The following is a 19758-nucleotide window of genomic DNA, read 5'->3' as shown; positions in this document are numbered from 1 at the left end:
TCCTTGCCTTCCGTTCGCTTATCCTTCCTTCCTTCCTTCCTTCCTTCCTTCCTTCCTTCCTTCCTTCCTTTCCTTCCTTCCTTCCTTCCTTCCTTCCTTCCTTCCTTCCTTCTTTCCTTCCTTCCTTCCTTCCTTCCTTCCTTCCTTCCTTCCTTCCTTCCTTCCTTCCTTCCTTCCTTCCTTCCTTCCTTCCTTCCTTCCTTCCTTCCTTCCTTCCTTCCTTCCTTCCTTCCTTCCTTCCTTCCTTCCTTCCTTCCTTCCTTCCTTCCTTCCTTCCTTCCTTCCTTCCTTCCTTCCTTCCTTCCTTCCTTCCTTCTTCCTTCCTTCCTTCCTTCCTTCCTTCCTTCCTTCCTTCCTTCCTTCCTTCCTTCCTTCCTTCCTTCCTTCCTTCCTTCCTTCCTTCCTTCCTTCCTTCCTTCCTTCCTTCCTTCCTTCCTTCCTTCCTTCCTTCCTTCCTTCCTTCCTTCCAGTTTCCCTCATACGTATCTACCTTTCTTTTCCCACTCTTTATTAAATAACCTCACTGTCGACTGTGGGCTTGAAAGCAACTGCTATCTGTGCTGCTGGCAACTGCCAAAGGACTGAGGTGCTCTGAGCACAGCTTCCCAAGGTGGGTTCCTCGCTTGCTCGCTTGGTTTGTCTTCCTGCACTGCTACACTGCTACCTACATCCTCTCATGGAATTTGTTCTTCTCAACTGTAATGAAAGGGCTGGTTTCAGAAAAGAAAAAGGCAAATCCAGCCAACCAAAGAGGCCTGAACATAAAAATTTAAATACCACAGCACTATGAAGCAAGAACTCTTCTCAAGATTCCCTAACTTGGTTTCGTCCCCCCTCTGAAAATGGAACAGTTTATAAGGAAAGTGGCTGCTGCAAACCTTCATCACACTGCTGTGGTTTGGGTGATTTTATAATTATTTTACAATGAAGTGCGGGACTGTGGTTTGTGACAACACTGAGATTTTTCAGAGGAAGTTGAGTCAAACAGTTAAAAGAGAACATATCGCAAAGGAGACCTCTCCTTCCACTTCGTACAGTACAGCATCAACTCTTGGGTGAGGCAGAATTCACATAGACTGTGCATAATGCAGCAATGCAATTGAAGGAGCATTATTACAGAGGACTTCTGTCTAATTAAGTGGGTCAGGATGCTCTAATTTGAAGTTACATTTAAATGCACAGAAATACATGCAATGGTACAGAATCTTTCTGCAAGTAAGGTGATTTTAGGGCTTCATATGATACTTAGTATTTTTCACACACACACACGCACCCCCGGCCAGTACCTTTACTGGTTAGATTTAATCTAGAGAGTGCTTAGGTAATGTTTATTTTTCTAATGAACAGTCTCATGACACAGATAGGAAACTGCTCATTAAGCATCATTCTGACAATCTCTGTGCGCTGGGGCACACTCCGACCTCAGAGACATCTGTGTGACTTAAGCCTAGAGGTATCCCACTGCCAGTCCCGGCCTGCCTGCCAGCACTTCCACAAAGGGCAGGAAACCCGTCCTGTCAATCTGAACTCTTTCCACCTACTCCAAAAAATGTAACCAGCAGGGATTTTGTGGGTGGAGCACAATGTGCGCTGCTCCACCCAAATGTCCTCATCCTCGCATTCACAAGCTCTCTGGATTTGCACTTCACAAATGATAGGGAGAAATCTTACAGAAATCTTTCTTGAAAGATTTGTTTAGATAGATAACTCATTTATATTTTTTTTTTTTTTTGCATATAGTTTTAGTTACAGAAAGGTTGGGCAAGGGTGTTGAATACAAAAGCATCAAAGGCAATATTGTCTACTTCTTCCTACAAAAAATAAGGTCATGACCTGGAAAGGCACATGCCAAGCTGACAGTTTATTACAAAGAGAAAACAGTGATAAGACCAAAAGGTTAAGGTTAACTTCTTAGAGGTACTGCTGTTAAGCAACATATACCCAGTTGCCTCCTCCTCCACTCCAGCTGAAGTCTCTTCTGTCTTACCTGAGGGTATCTCCCATACTTGTTATGAACAAACAACACAAAAATACCTGTCGGCTGATCTGGCCTATTGACATGTTTTGGTCTCAAAAAATATAGCTTTTTTTTCCCCTTTCTCATATTACAGTTCTCATCAGTGTAAGTGCTGCCCAAGAGCATAGTGTTAGCCCAATTGTTTCAAAACTCACACTAGTGCTATTTTATGTATTAGCTGCAAGGCCTTACATAGTAGTCTATCTCTGCACTAGCAACTCTCTCACTCTTCAGGAAAAATGGCTTTGCTTACTTGTGAGAAAAAGACCTTTTGCTTCCAGCAGCCGACACATGGGCTTCAGGCACTGAGGTACAGCCTGTGTTGCTTGAAGAGCTAAAATTGGTTTTAATCCCTGGAAAAGAAAAGGGACGAGTAAAAACACAGTGGAAATCATAACTCAAAGGCTGTTTTAAAAATCACGATGAACAACAAGCATCATCCCTTTGCCCATCCTGTGTGAATTTTAGCAGTTGCATGAATTTTCCAACAACCCTGATGTCAAGCACGTGATTTGTTCTGGATTTGCAACATTTCTTCAGAAGTGGCACTTAAACAAGAGCAGAGAAAAACCATTTGGACACAAACCCCTCACAGTAAAGAAGCCCTTTTAGGACACGGCTAGGAACATTTGTTGTGACCACCTGTTTGCTTTCTTACAGCCGTCAATACAAGAATCAGGCTGCTCACGTGGCTCCTGCAGCAGCACACAACTGTAACTGTAGATTTCGCTTGCTTTAAACCATAGGAAAACACTACGCGCTGGGGGAAAAGCCGCTTCCATTTTGGTCTCTGAGACGATGTACACATACATGCATATGTACATATACATGTGTATAGGCTAATAGGGTATATGCGTCTGCGTATGTACACACATATGCAGGTTCTCGTGGCACACAGAAGGACAGTAAAGCAGTTCTAATAGCCTTAAATCAGTCCAATAATCACGCGCGGCTCTCAAGTGCTTCTGGGGTGTTAAGCCATCTACCTGATTTCTGACTTTCTATGGATCACAGCTTTTATTTCCCAAGCCCTGGCATGTACAGGGAAAACCGCTTTCATTTTGCTACAATCAGTAGTAGGCAGAGCCACTAAGAAAGTCTTATCACCTGGAAAAATACCCACCCTAAAGTTAGGATTTTTTTCAGTCTGTCACTCAAATGGCAGATGTCCAAAGCCATACCTGGGCCTTACACTGCAAAGCCACAATATTGTACGATGACTTTAATCTGAGGGAATGGAAATAACTTTCCAACAGCCTTTAAACAGCTGGTCAGGGGGAGCATCTCTCACCTGAGAATTTCTGGGCGCCGTCTCACGCACAGACACCCCCAGCCAGCAGCTGCAGACTTACCATGAACCCCATTTTTGCTATATTTTCCATGATGCATCTGCAGATACCATCATCCCCCACTGGGGTGGATAAACCTTCAGCTGCACAGTCGTTCTTAAATCCTTTGCAGAACTGATGGTGATGTGCACGTCTTGTACCCCAGTTGACTACTTTTGTTGCTGTGACAATGTGATTGCGAAAGCTCACACATCTAAGTCCCAGAACAACCCACCTAAGTAGCATTAACCATGAAAGAGGCTGCCGTTTCTCAAAAACCATTTCTTTTGCCTGAACTGGCTATAACACTTGTTTTGCCCTGATCTGAGACTCCCCTGACTAAGAGGAGTGTCTTACCCACCATTTCCCACAAAGGATACCACATATTCAGTCATCATGAATTTCTCATTTGAAATTCATTCATACATATATTTCCATGCTGCAGCCACTCAGTGTCACAGTGCTGGCAGGCAAGACAACTTGGCACCATGCTCTGACGGAAACGCTCATGCCACACGTAATGGCATCCAACACTGAGAGGCCCGTCACTCTGGCCCCAGCCCACCTTGCAGCAGGCTACAAGCGGCAGCACACCCACTCCCTAGGAGCAGAGCTGTGCACCGCTCTGTGCAACGGGAAGAACAACACAGCGATGGCCAACAAAGTGCTGCAACGTTTTCCAGGATTGCTTCTTGCCTGCAAGACACTGGAGTGAAATAGTGCAGTATCAAGTGCTGTCCCTGCACTTTATTGCTCAGTGGGCAACGGCACTGAGTTAAGAGAGTGCTGCACACAGCATCATGCTTTCTGCACTGCCTTTTAGCCTCCTTGCTGCCCTGACAGCACCACTACAGTCACCTAGCTCTAGCTGACATGGAGGGGAGAGGGGAGCCTGCAACCCCACGACTGCATGCTGTGCTGCCCACGATGAGGAGCGCAGGCAGTGCCAGCTGGCACAACCCAGGCAGAGGCAGAAAAGGCAGTGACGGTACGTCAGACGTGTGTGCACATCCGCCCCATGGGTTGGAGGACCACTGCTTAGGGAGCTAACACCGTCCTGCCACAGCACTGCAATTGGCTGGGCAAGGTAGAACAGCTTAGGTATACTTGGTCTGCCAGGACAGTATGCAACCACATCACATACGTACCTATGTCTATGGAGCCAGTATATACATTTCTTACACAGAGCCACACAACAACCGTACATGCATGCCTGGAGTATAGCATCCCAGTCTGCTATTTATAGCCATTACAGATGGTTGGATACCTTGTGGCATGGTCTTCTGGCCTCAAAAGTCAAATTTTGCTTGCACTTGAGCATGTAATATTTTTCCTTCTATAAGAATAAAGCTCAAACTTTCCTGTGTGCATTTGATTGTCCATGTGCTATCTAAATGGTAAGGTTACAACATAGAAAAAAGGAAGAAGTGTAAGTAATATCTGTGACAGGAACACTGACAGCTGAGCAGAACTGGATTCCTAAAACTCAGGATGCATCTGAGTTTAGTAAATCTTTTAAGCTAATTTAGTCTTTTGGTGTAAGTCTTTCTTATTTGCAACTTCACCACTCTTTCATAGCTGCCAAAGTATAGAAACCACAGAACTACCTATCTTCTGACTCCATAAACATGACCTCTTAATATATATCTATGTGTGTGTATATATAGATATAAAAATCATTCTTGATGCTAGGTTTGCATATAGTCACCCAGTGAAACAGAGCTGTAAATGAAACAGCGCTGACAGAGACAGCTTGTCCTCAGAATGTAAAGCACTTCAATTTGCTGAGCTTCTGTGCCTTCAAAAGCATCCTGTTACACAGCAAAGAGACGAAAACACAAAAAAATATAAGTTCACCACTCCAGTGCAGCTGATGGAGGAATAAGTAGCGTGCTGTCCCTGTAGATAGCTTTATTTAGAGACCCCAAGGGAAGAGAGGGGGGCCTGACTGCATAAGAACTTCCAGCAAAGCCATTAGAAACAGCTGGAAAAGTAGAGATAATTCAGTTGTAATGCCCTTTATTGAAAGAATCTGTATTTTTAAAAGACTAAGTTTAATTTATCTTAAAACTTTTAACTCACAGCTACATCTCCACTTTCAATCTTTAACAGCATAAGCAGTAATATTTCCAGGAAACATTAATGCTACTTCTTTTCTATTTAATACGGGGTTGTTCCTGCAAGATTGTTTTTGTACACCACAAGCAATCTAGGAAAGAACACCAGACTGCTCACATGCACGAACAAATGTAAGAAAAAGAAGCTGCACAGAAGTGATGAAGTCTTGCTTCAGCATTTCCGGCTTTTCTTCAGATAACACCCTTTAAAAAACGACCCATGTTGAGGGCAAAGGCTGCCAGCAGGGAATGCACTCAATTCACAGTGTCAAGCTCAGCTGGCAGCGTGTTTTTGTTCCAGTCCCTGGCCTTTGACTTACTATGCGATTTACTATTACTATACATGAGACTCTTGCCTTGCACTTTGCTATAAATTTCACATCCAACAGTAACTGCGTAAATGCAGATATAATCCTGGGAGCAAGGATCAGGACTCTCCTCCACGTAGACTGCTCTATTCTTTGTGTGACAGAGAAGCTGCTCCCATGTGCTCTGCCGCTGCCCGTGTCCGACAGATACCCTCTACTACCCCGAGGTCTAAAGCCAGTGGAGGAAGCCGATGATGCTCTGTAGGTTGCAGTGGTTCAGAACTCTTGTGAGAGGTGTGGATTTGAACTCCTTTGGTCTAAGGAGGGCACTGAACTCAGATCTTTTCCCTGACCTCTACTTGCGCAGCTGCCACACAGAACAGGGTGGGTGGTAGCACCAGTGCTGGCCATAGTTCAAAGCAATGAAACGTGCTGGTTGCTGGCACTCACAGAGGTGGTCTGGCTCTGGTACAGAGGTTCAGAGTGAATGTGAGGCACGTGCATGGGCGCAAGCAGGGTACAAGTAGGTGGCCAAATCTGGGAGACGGGCACGCCTCTCTGGCCTCTCCTGTGGACTGGTAGAGGTGCGTTCCTGCCTGGCATGCTCTCTGCTGTGAATCTTGGATTGTAGTACCTAACGACCCCCTCTTATTGTATATGCAGTTTAGTCATCAAGCGCAGACTTGCAAGTTGTGCTCCCAGAATGACAGTGAGAACCTGAGCACAGCAATGCCTGGCATCAGCATCCCCTCCCCTATCCCACTGCGCTGGCCAAAGAAGCTATCACTTATCACTCTTGGGTGGACATCTACCTGACTGCTTGCCTGTGCCCTCTCCTCAGACAGATCTGTTAATCACGTTGCAGCTGATTGCACAGCGCAGTAACGGCTGATAAATTGGCAGCTGGCAAACATGCAGTCAGAGAAGACGTGGAGCAAAACTTTCAGTGTGGGTGACCATCAACTGTTCAAACCTGCTGGGTGAGGAGACTTCCAGCTCAATGCCAGGCAGAAGACTTTGGGGAAGAACTTCAACGCAGATCCTGCTTCCCTGCATTTAGATCTAAACTTGATTTTACTTGACCCCCTCAATTCATACTGCTGGTTGTGTGATCTGAACTAATTATGCATCTTGATTTTTGCTCATCTAGTTCACCTACTTTTCTTACTTTGGAAGAAAGTTTGTTATCAAATAATCAAAATTTATCTCATTAAGCAGTTTTCCAATCTCATCTAAATACTATAGCTTTGGTAGTAATCTGAGCTGCATTCATGCAAAGTATAAGCACTGCAGATCTCCAAATAAATACGGAATGTGGCTTGTGTATGCCGTGAAACCACAGTCAGTCAAGCTCATCTCTAAAAACAGTCACTACAAACTAATTACTGAGATTGGCTGAGAGCCATCATGTAGACTCTGCATATCACTGTATCCTGAGCCAGCATTTTTCTTCATTGTTTTTAATTCATGGATTTGCAGAGCAGCCACGAGCAGATGTTGGAACAGACAAAGAGCATTACAAGGTGGGGTTTTTTTCCTGCTTTATATACCTTACAGAGATTCTTCGTACGGAAATTAGCCTGACCTAATTCTTTTTTGTGATTCTATATGCAGTTTGAGCTCTTCTAACACCACTTTAGAACAGCTGCCAGCAATTTTCCCTCCTCATCCTGAAATGACCTTTGCTGGGGGAACACATGTTCACGGAGAAGACAACAGTCTGGACAACTTATCTTTCTGTTCAAACCAAAAGGCTCTTTCGATCAGAGATGGAAGGATGCTACTTTGCTACTCCAACCTCATTAGAAACATTGAGACTGGAGGTTCAAGAAATACCAATAGATGTATAACATGATACTCAACTTGTATATGACAGTTTTGGAAAAACCTCTGTGATGTGTAAATCCACCTACGGACAAGTCTTTAATAAGGAAGCATGTGGTGTCACCTCAGGAGTTTTCTCATATACCTGGCAGTACTACCTGGTCTGCTTGAATAGAAATGAATAGGCTGGTCAGAAGTACTTTTAGAAGCTGGAAAACATCATCTTTGGCAGGGATGACTTAACAGGACACAGAAAGGGAGTGAACTCCGTCATAGACTAGGTCAACATGCCAGCCGTCCCGTTATGTTGGTGGCAGAAGTTTAACAAAGGGCTTTCAGAGGCCTCTTCAACACATCTCCTAAATCTGGTTCCAATGCACAAGGAGGAGAGAGGCTGGCTGGTGCACAGCAACAAACCCCGCAGGCATGCATTCGCAGCAGCAAATGCTGCAGGTATGTGTCCACAGCATATATGCAAACGCATGAAATCACATGCTAAACCTGATTCAGCTGAAAGCTTTTGCACAATCACCCTTAATAGAAGGCACATGGTTTTCATTATAATGTGCATAAAACATTTTAAATCAGTTTTACCTGTTTTCAACAGGGAAGAGAAAACCATCAGAATGAGAAACATATCCGAGAGGTAACTAACTAAGCAGCCCTGCAATCCCAGGATCAAAAGCAAAATTTGTCATAAAGCTAGCCAAACATTTACTGTAACGCACACCTTGAAATTATTACAAAAAAATAATAGAGATCAAGTGCCATCTACTGAAACGAACAGTAAAACCCTACCCAGTATATTGATTGGTTGCCTAAACTATATTTCTATAGTTATAAAGAAAGACAAGGCGGGTCTCAAAGCAATGAATGTCAAGTTACGACTGCTGTCATTTGCTTGTTTTTCCCCCCAGTAGCACTCGTAGCATTAAGGAACACTAAGGACAGACATGAAGCCTGTGCTTTTTCAGCCTATTAATCCTTGAGGGTTTGCGGTCACACCGTATTCTGCCAACTTTTTTTTTACTAAAGATCACTGCTCTTGCCATCTTCCATACCTGCCTCAACTCTGACCTCTAAACCTCAGTGCCCTTCTTACGCCAGGAGCTCAGCCATCTTTTCCCGATGGAGGAGGAGCATGTCCCCACAGTCCCCAGGAGACCTGCATCTCTATCAAAAGGCATTTGGCACTAAAAGGTGAATTGGCTGGCACAGGTCTCACCTTGTCCAACAGCCCAGCGGCTGAGGCGCTCCCTGCAAAAGTCCCATATCTGCATCCCCTACTTACTCAGATTTGCAGTTGGAGCCGTGGCTTTCTCACGGACCACACGCAAGGCTGAGCTTGAGGTTGCAGGCATCCTGAGGCGAGAATCTCCCTTTAACAGTTGGCGTCCCACTTTCAGGAGATCTGGAGTGGTATCAGGACAATTAATGGGCCAGAGAGAGAGAGAGAGAGAGAGAGAGAGAGAAGAGTTATGGTGTGCCTGCTGCGTACTTGGCTTCAAACCCCCAATAAAAGAGTAACCAGATTATACAAAGTGGAAGAGCTTCCCTGGGAGCAGACTCCCTGCATCCCCTCAGCCTGCTCAGCAGCCTGCTACTAGGGCACTCGTCTCCTTTGTGCTCAAGTCCAGCCTCCAAAAGAGGCAAACAGATCTAAGTAGAAGTTTCTTTTCCCTTTACTGAACTAAGTAACAGGCATCTCCTTTTAATGTTCTTTTCCTTTGTGAGGAAGGACGTAAGCACCTAAGTGCGCAAGATTTGTGCCCGAGACCCTGAATTGTAGGTGGCCTGTGCCACCAGCCCAGAGCTGAGCAGATCATTGCTTAGGACAGATGGGATTCAGGCTTTCGCCTTTTACTTGCCCATTCCTCCTTTGTAACTTGCTGACTTCTTTTCGGGATCCTCTATTATCTCTGTGATGTCTGGGTGCCTGCTGCAGCCCGAGAGTCTTCTGAACAAAAGGAGATATATGTCTTGAGGGGCCTCAGCCCAACCACGTCCCTACTAAGCAACATCAACAATAATTTTTTAGAAAGGGTGGATCATACAATCTGTGACATTTTTCTAGAACACTTTAATTTAACAGGAACTTGCAGATTTGGGTTCAAAAATACAAAACACTTGAAAGCCAAAACAGTCTTTGTAGGTGCTACTTTGTTTATTCTTCTTTGAAAGAAATACGTGGCCCTTTGAATATGTTATCCACACCAATTCAACTCAATTTGTTGAAATTCAAACTCTAAATGTAAAACATATAAAAATCCTAAATAAAAAACCATAGCGCTATGCTAATAATTTTTCAAAGATGCTTTTTCAGCATCTTTTGCTCAAAATATTTGTCTTCCAATTATATTCCGTTCTTATCTCTTGGAAGTTACACAGCACTTTTTTCACTTCAGTGCAATTCAGTTAGCTTATAACCTAAAAATTCTTCGCTCCTGCTAACAAAATTCACGGTGCAACGGGAGATACAGGCTGTCCATGTGCAATGCTAGCTGCCTTGGGCAGCGGTCCTCAGAAACAGGACAAACGGACAGTGCCCAAGCCTATCAGGGATGAACAGGAGAGGAAAAGGCATCTAATTAGACTTACTTGAAGATCCAAGTGTGATCTTCAAACACAAACTTTCTTCTGCAAATGAATGTCTAAGACTGGGTTTCCTTTCTGTTAAACAAAACAAAACAAAACAAAACAAAACAAACATAAAAAAAAAACCAAAAAAAAAAAAAAAAAGAAAAAGAAAAGAGACAGAAACCGTACTTGGCTTCAGTAAAGGCTAACAGCAGAGCTGTCATAGACCTGATGAGGAACACAGGAGATCGGGGTGGGATTCATCTGACTAAGCATGGATGTCTCTAATGTAGACACCCATGTCTGAGCCAGCCTCGGTCCCATATTTAGGCAACCGAGAGTTCGTCAATATAACCAGTGAGTTCAAGGTACTCCCTCACCCCCGAAACAGCTCCCACAACGGCCAGGAGAGAAACGGCAGATTCACCTGTTAAAGCTGTTCCACTTCTGATCAGCAATGGGACCAGTCACTGGGGCAGACAAGGGGGGCGCCCCCCCATCTGCAGCCCACAGCTCCTGAAGGTTGTCCAAGGAGACCCGTAGATTCGGTTTTCACCTCTCCTGAATCACAAATACCGAGGGATTTACCCCAGGCAGAGGAGCCCCAGCGGGATCCGCCGCCTGCGCTGGGTCCGTTGACCCAACTGGCAGGGACCGGTCAAAAACTGCCACGGGGGGGACCCAGGCGTTCCGATGCACGCGGAGGGGGCTGGGCTATGCAAATGAGGGCACCCCCAGCAGCCGCTTCCCCCCTGCTGCCAGCCGCCAGGCCTCACAGCACCAACTGCTACAACACACCAAGCCTTCACAGGGTGACGCCTCTCTGTGCTCAACTCCGGGATGCAAGCTTCGAGGTTAGCGCGGGCTTCAGCCTGGGCACGGCATCCTCGCTCACGGAGGGTGACATGTGCGCGCTCATTTCCCTCTGAAAGAGTTAAAAATAACATTAGAAACCCTCAAGCTGACACAACAACATCTTCAACTCGTTTAAACTAGACACAGGAGATGTTTCTGTGATCCGAGTTTTTAAGAACAAAAATACATGCTTTTTTGAGCCTGCAGCCGTTTTAATGCTGACTCTACTCCAGCAGTGCTTATTGAGAATGAAATCCATGTGCAGAGAAAGTAAGGATCTCCCTTAGCTGCCCGTGTCTGGGTACCTATTGGTGCTCAGTTAATATCTGGAAGTGTCTTAGACTGGAAGCATTTTTGTGTAGTAATGGAGGGCTGTGTTCCGTTAAGTAACAGGGAAGACTATATCCTGTGACCTTTTCTCTGGTGGCTTGGTATGTATGTGCAGCAGTTGAAATAAGCCCAATATGGCTTCCTGGAGACCAAGGCGTTCTGGAAGACAGTGCTGAGCAGTAGGCTACTAGTGCCTGCAAAGTTCCTGTAGTCTCTTTCTTCCCCACTCCCCAGCAGATTCTGGGCTGAGATGCACCCAGATTTTCCAGGCAGTGATCAACCTAGTGGACGATAAACTGGATTTTCCTTTAAACTGGATTTTCAGTTAATTGAAGTTAGTTAGAACTTGGTTGCTTCTGCAAATTGTAGATACCTATCTGCACCTTTAGACTTTCTAAATGCCAACAAATTTATTTTTTTTCCCAACAGGAACAGTGAAGCTAAATGCTCTTTGGCTGAATAAGCAGCACTGTATAAAATGTCTCGTGTGTGAAGATGTTTTTTGTACATTTATAATCGTGTTGAAGTGAAAGAATAGTATGAAGTCGTTCTTCTTACAGTTATTCAGTAGGTCTACAGTAAGTAAAACCACGCTGGAATAAGAAGGTCTGCTAACAGTGTGCTATCAGTGCTTATAATTAGTGTTCTGTTAACCAATGAGTTGGGTTTTCCCGGGCATAAATTGTGTTAGGAATGCAAAGCAAGGCTGACATCAGGAATGAATACTTCCCTGGTTTAAACAGCTTGCATCATTCCATCCAAACTCCGCTCAAATTCTTGCTTTGGAACCCAGAAAGAATGAGTCACATGTGGCTGTAGTTCATCATAGGTGCCTCTTTATTGAGAAACGAAACCTTTTCTGAGCCTGAAAGGTCGTAGCTTTATGTTGAATACGCGTAGGAAGTTTGGAATAGAGATCAATGTTTGGAATAATGACCAAGTAAAAGAGCAGTGAAAAGGTAATCACTTTGTGGTTGTATTTATTGCTTGTATTTATTTTTCAGTGACTTCAGTTCCTCTGTCTGAGGTAATGTGAAGGTCTCCTCTCATCTGGATGCTACTGAAGTCCAATAAAATCACTCAGCCAGCGGAGTGCATGGAAACCACCTCTCTGTGCAGAGGAGTTGTGTGTTGTGCAGTTTATAGGGCGGGGCAGAAACATGATCTGCTGTGACTGTCCTCACTTCACAATTGCAAATGAATAGCAGCACTGCTTAACGCCTCATGTGGCTTTTTGGAATACCGCTGCCTTTACATGCAGGCTAGCGCGCATATACCGTCTTCCTTTCTGCATCGGTTCAGAGGTGCAGGGAACATACAAAAATCTGCTACTGTAAAGTGGCAAACATTATTACTCTGCATATGCTAGACTGACAGCACTGTCACCTATCTGGCCTTCTGGTGGAATGTACAACAGTGGGTCATCACCTCAAAAACACCCTTGGGAATTCCGTTAACTTGGGAGGTAGATCCTGATGCAAATTACTAATTTCATTCTTCCATGACAGACAGCAGAGCAGCTTAACAGAGCACAGGGAAACTTCTGGCCATTAATAATCAATGAAGGGAAACCGTGAAGGTACTGAATAAGTGCAGTCCCTCTCCTGTCCTGCCCAGTCCAAAGATAATATGAAGCCTTTGTACCTCAAATACTTCTAAGTTTTGTGTGTCCAGTTTGTCCATAGTTGGCATCTACCAGACACGGCTGCATCCAGTGATGACAGCTTTTAATTCTCTGCATTTTACACACTGATGTGGATGCGCACGGGTAGTTTAGGCATGTTGAAAGTTAACTCCTTTCGGCCTTGTCAATGAGAATTCTTGATTCTCTTTTAATAAGCACATCTTTATTCTTACCGAATCTGTGTTGAATTTCACCTTTTCAAACTAATGAAGCTTCACTTTTATTTTTAAGTCCTCTTGCAAGCAGCTTGACAGATTTTTCTAATCTAATAAACTGAATGCGAAGCCGGAGCGACCTCCTAACATCATTCTGTTACTACTTATGCAATCGAGGAGAGAGCTGCAACGTGGCACTTGGAGTATGGATCCAGTTGTTGCCCCAGCGCCACTCAGTGATGTGTTCTAGCTGAAGTGGGGAATAAAACAAGTGGATTTGGGGGTTACTTTTTTCCTTTGCTCTAGTCAGCCATGTATTTGTTGAAATTAGAAACCTATTTCTGTCGACAGATTCTCTGAGCTAGCAGGTAATGATGTCTGGGGTTTTATAGCAGTGATAAGAAATAATGCTAAAAGGATATACAACCGTAGACTTTAATTTTTTTTTCCTTAAAGGCTATTGTTTCTATCTGTACTGAGCAATAGAATACAACACAGATGCTGAATACATGAAAAGGAACATTAGAAGTTGTCATCTCATCTGATCATGAAGAAAATGTTTGTAGTACTTGCATTACAAAGAGGATAGCTTCTGATGCCTCTGCTGAGGGGAAGGAGGGACACAAGCCAATGTCCTAGGCAAGTCAAATTGTTTTGGTCTGATTTTGAAAAAGACAGGTAGTATTGTTACTTGAAGCATTAGATTTGTCTAAATAGCTCTGGGCCTTACAACTGTCCTACGTTCTCCCTGACACACTGAATCCTTGAGAACTGAGTGGCTTTTAGATTGTAAAATATTTGGGCAAATTATGAATTATAACCCATTTCTGACAGGAACTTAAAGTATGCTGAAAATTGGACTCGTGTTCTTTAGCAGTTCACATTTTCTTTAATTGCAGACAACAACAGATAGCAGAAAGGGGAAAAAAAAAAAAGAGAAGCAGCGCAGCAACAAAAGAAAATGGGGGAAGAAGCCCAAAGGCTAATGAAAGAAGAAGAAAACAAAACTGATGTAGAAGCGTCCGGACACAAACCAGGCATCAGTGGCACAGTGCCAAGGAAAAAGAGAACTTCAGCTCTACAACATACATATTGGTATTGATTTAAGTATTTCTAGGGCTTCAGCATTTCTAGGACTCCAACCGTTTGGTTTCAGGGCATTCTTCAGGGCATCTTGGAAGGCAGGGTTCTCTCAGAATATCTTCAACGACTGGTAGGTGGTTATTAAAGGAGAAAAAAAGCCCACAGAAAATCATGCCTTGATGGAATGAAGTTTCCTGCAATAGTCCTATTCCAGCACCCTTCTTTGCAGCAAAAGTGATTGAGCAAGGATGTTGTTTGAGAGACATCCTTAATGAATAGTTCAAGCCTAGAGAAAAGAATGGAAATACCTAAGAGTGTGGTAAATCTCCTGTATTGTCTATGCTTACCCGAAACATGTAATTAAACAGTTTTAAAGAACCCTTTGCTTCCTGCCTGATCGAGAATGTCTGCTTTTGCCTTTCCATAAAGGTATTTATAAATGTTTCACATTTTTCCATGGGAGATAATATTGACGCGTGCAGAAGAAAATTACTTGTTAAAGGTGACCTACGACTCTCAACGTACTCCTGGTAGAGTACGCTCTGGTAGAGCACAAGTTACAGCTGAACACAAAAGTGGATTTCTTGTCACTTTGTCACCTGCAGCCCCTGTGCTACCATGCCCCTTTACAACACTACAGTGGTTAACAGCAGGGGCATCGCTACACAGCAGTGGTGCGTGCTGCTCCTTTCTTATGAAGGCTAATGTTGTGAACGTAGGGGAGCAATTCAATCGCTTACTTGTATTGGTAAATTTGTATTTCTAGCAGAAATTCTTCTACTTCCTACATTAAGGGGGAAAAAAAGTCTCACGCTGTACACTTGTTGCATAGGTAGTACAACTGAAAAAAAGGTGTCCTCCTGTGAATACACCTAAGTGTGAAAATTCTCAGTTCAGTTAACAGCACTTCTCAGGTTCCATTTTTGTACACTTACTGTATGTATTTACAGTGGGATTCCACTCAGAAAAGCGTGCAAGGTAAATAGGCAGTAGAAGACAACAGTAGTTTAATGAAGAAGAAAAGTTAATGTCTGCTGGAGGGAAAGGTGTGTGGGAGGAGGAGGGTCCATGTGGTCATTATGTGCAGCTCAGAACTTCAGTGAATACCTCCTGCATCTTCTGCTGTGCGGATGCTATTATCCCTGAATTCATGGGCTGTCTTGTGGCAGATGAGCGAGGACAGCAAATTCTGTGCCTGAGACGGGTTCCCTGTGTATCCAGGGTCCTGTGAAGTTGTGACAGAACGGGAAGGGGCGGGGGGACTAGATCACCTCTGCCTCGAAAAATAGAATTTTTAACTAAGTTGTAAGACACAAGTTCTGCTTAAAAGAGAAGTACTTGAGAAAGTAAAGACAGTAAGACTTACTCTGAATGGCCTTTGTCATGGAGAAAAGTTTAAAAAAATATTTAGTATGCTTGTCATGCTGCTTAAAATCTTGCACAGACCAACTGATTTGACAGCAATTTTTAGACATTAAAGAAGTCATTGAGAAATGTGAAATTTTAAAACACCTTTTAGAAAGCAACAATATGCACTTTTGTGTGTATCTTCTGCGCAAGGGTTCTGGCTGGAGTAGAATCGATGACTACAGCCTGTCCGGACTGAACAGCAGTATGGCAAGCAAATCTGCTCCTAGTACACACCTCTAAAGTATCTGATGGTGGATTGGAGATAAGAAGAAAGTCTGTGAATAAGCTTTAATAGCAATCCGCGTCTGTCCTTTCAACCACACTGATGAAGCAAGGAGGCACATGTCATAATTCTTTCCCTATTGCTGACACAGGGCAGGGAAACCTAATACCTGTTGCCTAGTTTAGGTTGGAAGCGACATCGCATCTTTCTAAAAAAATTAGTTTAGTGCTTACTATTGCTATTTCTGAGACAATGTAAAATAGGTGCAAATAGATGTTATTTATTAAAAATAAGAAAACATTGGCTAGTTAAGAAGTTAGAAACAAAGCCCCTGACTGCGTCATGAGAATGCTCGTGTGTTTTTGAGCCTTCAGCCGTTTTAAAAACGATTAGGTGCTGCCACCTCCTGCACATCAGCCCTCCTGCGTTGCTTTGCCCTCTCCTGCTGCGTACTCACACTGTTTTGCTGTTCTTCCCTCCATTTCCCTGCCTGTACTTGAGCACAACTGCTCTAGGAATTGCTCCCATCTACTCTACCAAGTCCTGACATAATGCCAGAAAGGGTACAGTGCTCTCGCAGGTAGTAGTCTGTATGTCAAAACAGCATGCATTGGTTTCATATGTTTTCCTGCGCTATAGTTGCTTGTGTTTGCAATGTCCCATGTTCATTTGTCTGAAGGGTTTTGGAGGAAAATGCTCCCCTGTTCTGCTCATGTAGGACATAAATAAAACAGTGCTTCAATTTTAGCGCATTTCTAGCGGTTGGGATTTAGGTGAGGTGGTTGATTTGGGGGGGGAAAGAAGGCAAAATGAGGAAGTGATCAGAAGTGAAGAACAGCCTTGTGAGTGGGTGGACCTAAGTAAGCATGCAGGTGAATCTCTGGTGAGGCGGTGGGCAGTGCCTGTGCCTGGGTGTTTTCAGCAGCTGAGAGGCATGTTGGGTACCTCTTCAGCTGAATATTAAAGAAAGGCTTCTTTGAGCCTGGATTAGAAAGAGAAATGCATAATGGGATTATCAATAGGTGTTGCTTCAACCAGGGAAGGAGCCGACTTGGTTCCTATGCTACCCTGTAAGCATGAATTCAAGCAGCCCCCTGCTACCTGACCCTTAACCTATGCCCTGCTTGTCCTCCCCACCTGCACACTTTGAGGCAAGACTTCCCAGTGTGGTATGAACAATTTCTCAACTCAGAAAAAGGAGGAGGTTTTATTGAACTCTTTGGAGGCTAATGGTCCTCCCCTAGCTGCTCCATACAGCACCAGCAGGATCCAGGTGAATCATGACTAAGAGTAAAGCCAAATATTACATGGGGAAAAATCAAGATGGTACATTTGTCACAACAACTGGGATATCCTCTGTGGATCGGGGAGCAAAGGCCAGTCCCACAAAGTCTGGGACTGGAGCATTTATCGTGGTACTTCAGGCCTCTTCTTACAAAGGGTACCTTGAGCTGTCTACATGCTTGCAGGATGGAGGAGGAAAGGTGGCAGCTTGGAAGCGAGCTGTATTTCGGGTAGAGATCAGAGCACGGACTTCTATCAGGAATGTGACGGGAACTCTCTTGCTGAGCATAGGTAAATAACTTATGAGTGTTGAGCGGACAGAAGATTTTTAAGGGCAAGAAGCAATTTTGACGTTATTCTGGTGTTAGCGCCTTGTGTCTTAAACATGGACCATGTCCAAAACATGGTTTGAAATGAGTTCAGCCTATTGACATTTTAAATGTAAGTGTAGGTTCATACTGCTTTGTTGCCTGCTTGCTGCAAAAGACACCCACGTAGTCACAGGTGAATCTCTCTCCTAGAACTGAAGATCTAAACTAGTCCTCTAAACTAGGCTCCATTTCACCACCACTCACAGCAAAGATCACTTAAACAATAGTGGCTGTTAAAGAGAAACCCAAAATTGTGATAAAGATGGTAAAATCACATATAAAATATTGCGCTCTCAGCCTTGAACAGACATGCTTTGAAGTAGCAATAAGGCATGTTGTGTCATGTGTTCCAGTCCCATCCCCTCCACCCCCCAACCTATTAATTTTGGCCCTTGTGCCCAGGTACTTAAAAGAAAAGCTTTTGAAAGTGACTTTGCAGCAACTATGTATTGCAGTAGTGTCATAAGGCAAGTCAAGTGGCCTGCAGGAACCCAGCAAGGTAGGTGAGCATGGAAGAGGGTGTTGCTGGCAGAGGAAGCAAGACGCTCTCATCTTCTCATCTTTGTGAACTCTTGGAGCCTGTGTTACATCAACATGCCTGTTCGATTTCTCTTCCTTAGTGAAATGCTTAATGAACACTAGGGAATCTGTTGCAAACACAAGTAATTCAGAACCCAGGCATTACAAGGATGCAAAAGGTCTCTGAATTGCCTCTGTAAGCATTGGTGCATATCACCCTCTTGAGTGTTGCAAATGCTCCCCACATGCTGGCCAACTGTTCCTCCTTCCTTGTGGCTAATTCTTCCCCAAAGCGGCAGGGCAGTGCATGGCGTTGTCTGGCTTCACTAGGCTTCTTCTGCTCTGGGTTGCACAGAGAAATATTACACTTGCTTTGCTGGAGGGGAGAACAGGAAGCCAGTGAGGTTTAACCGGCCAGAGGTGTTGTTGAAAGGTTGGGTGGAGGCAGGCAAACACCGCTATGTCGTCTGTTGGTTGGCATTGCCCTCCTCTGAACTATGCACGGATTTCAAGTTTTGGACAGGAAGAATTTGTGGTTTGATGGTCACAGTGGCATCTCGGTGGGCACACTGAGACTGCATGGCTCTCAGATTAATTAAACAAGGTATTCTGGACTTCTGTTACATGCCGGGAAGGCTGACACTCTCCTGGCAGCACAGAAATGAGCAGTTACAAGCTTCTGGAAGATTGCATTGAATTAAAGATTAGGCACTTGCATTTGTTAACTCAGCATGGGTGCAGTCATGCAGGTGGCATGTGTGTCCACAGACCAACTGGAGCCTTTTACTCTGCCTGAGTGCTTATGCTTGGAGCTGTAATGAAGTTTTTCTCAGCAGAATTCTGTTCTTTGGGTCCTGATGGTTCCTTATGCCCTGATACAGTGCCTCCGCCAGCTCTGCCTGTGGCCAACAGCTCAGCTGAGACCGGCTATTTTATATGGCTTTGCTACAATAAAACACTCACACATTTACCATTTCTAACAGGCTTCATTGAACTTGTGATTATAAAGGTAATTTACAATAAAACAATTAAATAAACAATAAGCTAAAGCACAATACATTTCAAAGGGCTCATATGACTACAACATTCCAACACATTAAAACTTTAAAACAACATTAACACTCAAATTGTACCTACACCTATACTTATCTTTCTAACACGTTTCAAGACTCTCAACAAAGTACCTTTTTGGTTACAGTCCCTGTAAACACACAAGACCAGTGAAACACTCAAGCAATTGTACAACTGAGAAGAACACTACACAAGACAGGAACAAACAATGTGCTGGAAACTGCCTGGGGAATAGGGGGTTGACCTCTAAATTGAACTGACTCTTTGGACAACGAATGGATAACACTAGCATGCTCTCTGGAATACATGTGTGACATCCTTAGTGGGAACAAGTCTCCGTGTCACTCAACACTGTAATTTCACAAAAGTTTTAGGTTAGTGCCGCCTAAAGAAATAGCCCACCTTTCTCTGGCCGTTTGCTCCCGTGCACGTCTCACGCTACTCTTGAGCCAGTGCAAAGTGCTGGTATATTTGCCCAGTGAACCAGCCAGGGAAACTCATTGAGCTTAACAAACAACAAATTAACATTCAGCAAACAAACATGAAAGAGAACTCACTGTATTCTCCTTGATCTCCCTGGTCATGTTCACTGTGCAGATATG

At 44.0% G+C, this 19758-nt stretch overlaps 2 protein-coding genes across 2 annotated transcripts in view; one reads left to right on the top strand and one right to left on the bottom strand.

The window, feature by feature from the left end:
- Window positions 1–19740, bottom strand: part of LOC135312782 (syntabulin-like) — a 25574-nt gene extending 5834 nt beyond the window's left edge. Inside the window, 4 exon segments of the mRNA XM_064448540.1 lie at window positions 2271–2370; window positions 8886–9005; window positions 9452–9551; window positions 19714–19740. Coding sequence (XP_064304610.1) covers window positions 2271–2370; window positions 8886–9005; window positions 9452–9551; window positions 19714–19740 — 347 coding nt within the window.
- Window positions 1–19758, top strand: part of MRPS5 (mitochondrial ribosomal protein S5) — a 1175798-nt gene that overhangs the window by 98422 nt on the left and 1057618 nt on the right. The gene's annotated exons all lie outside the window — the stretch shown is intronic.

The sequence above is a fragment of the Phalacrocorax carbo genome, chromosome 3 (genome assembly GCF_963921805.1).
Source record: "Phalacrocorax carbo chromosome 3, bPhaCar2.1, whole genome shotgun sequence".
Lineage (NCBI taxonomy): Eukaryota > Metazoa > Chordata > Aves > Suliformes > Phalacrocoracidae > Phalacrocorax > Phalacrocorax carbo.
Note: the sequence above shows the minus strand (reverse complement) of the source record. Positions and strands in the feature narration are given on the sequence as shown.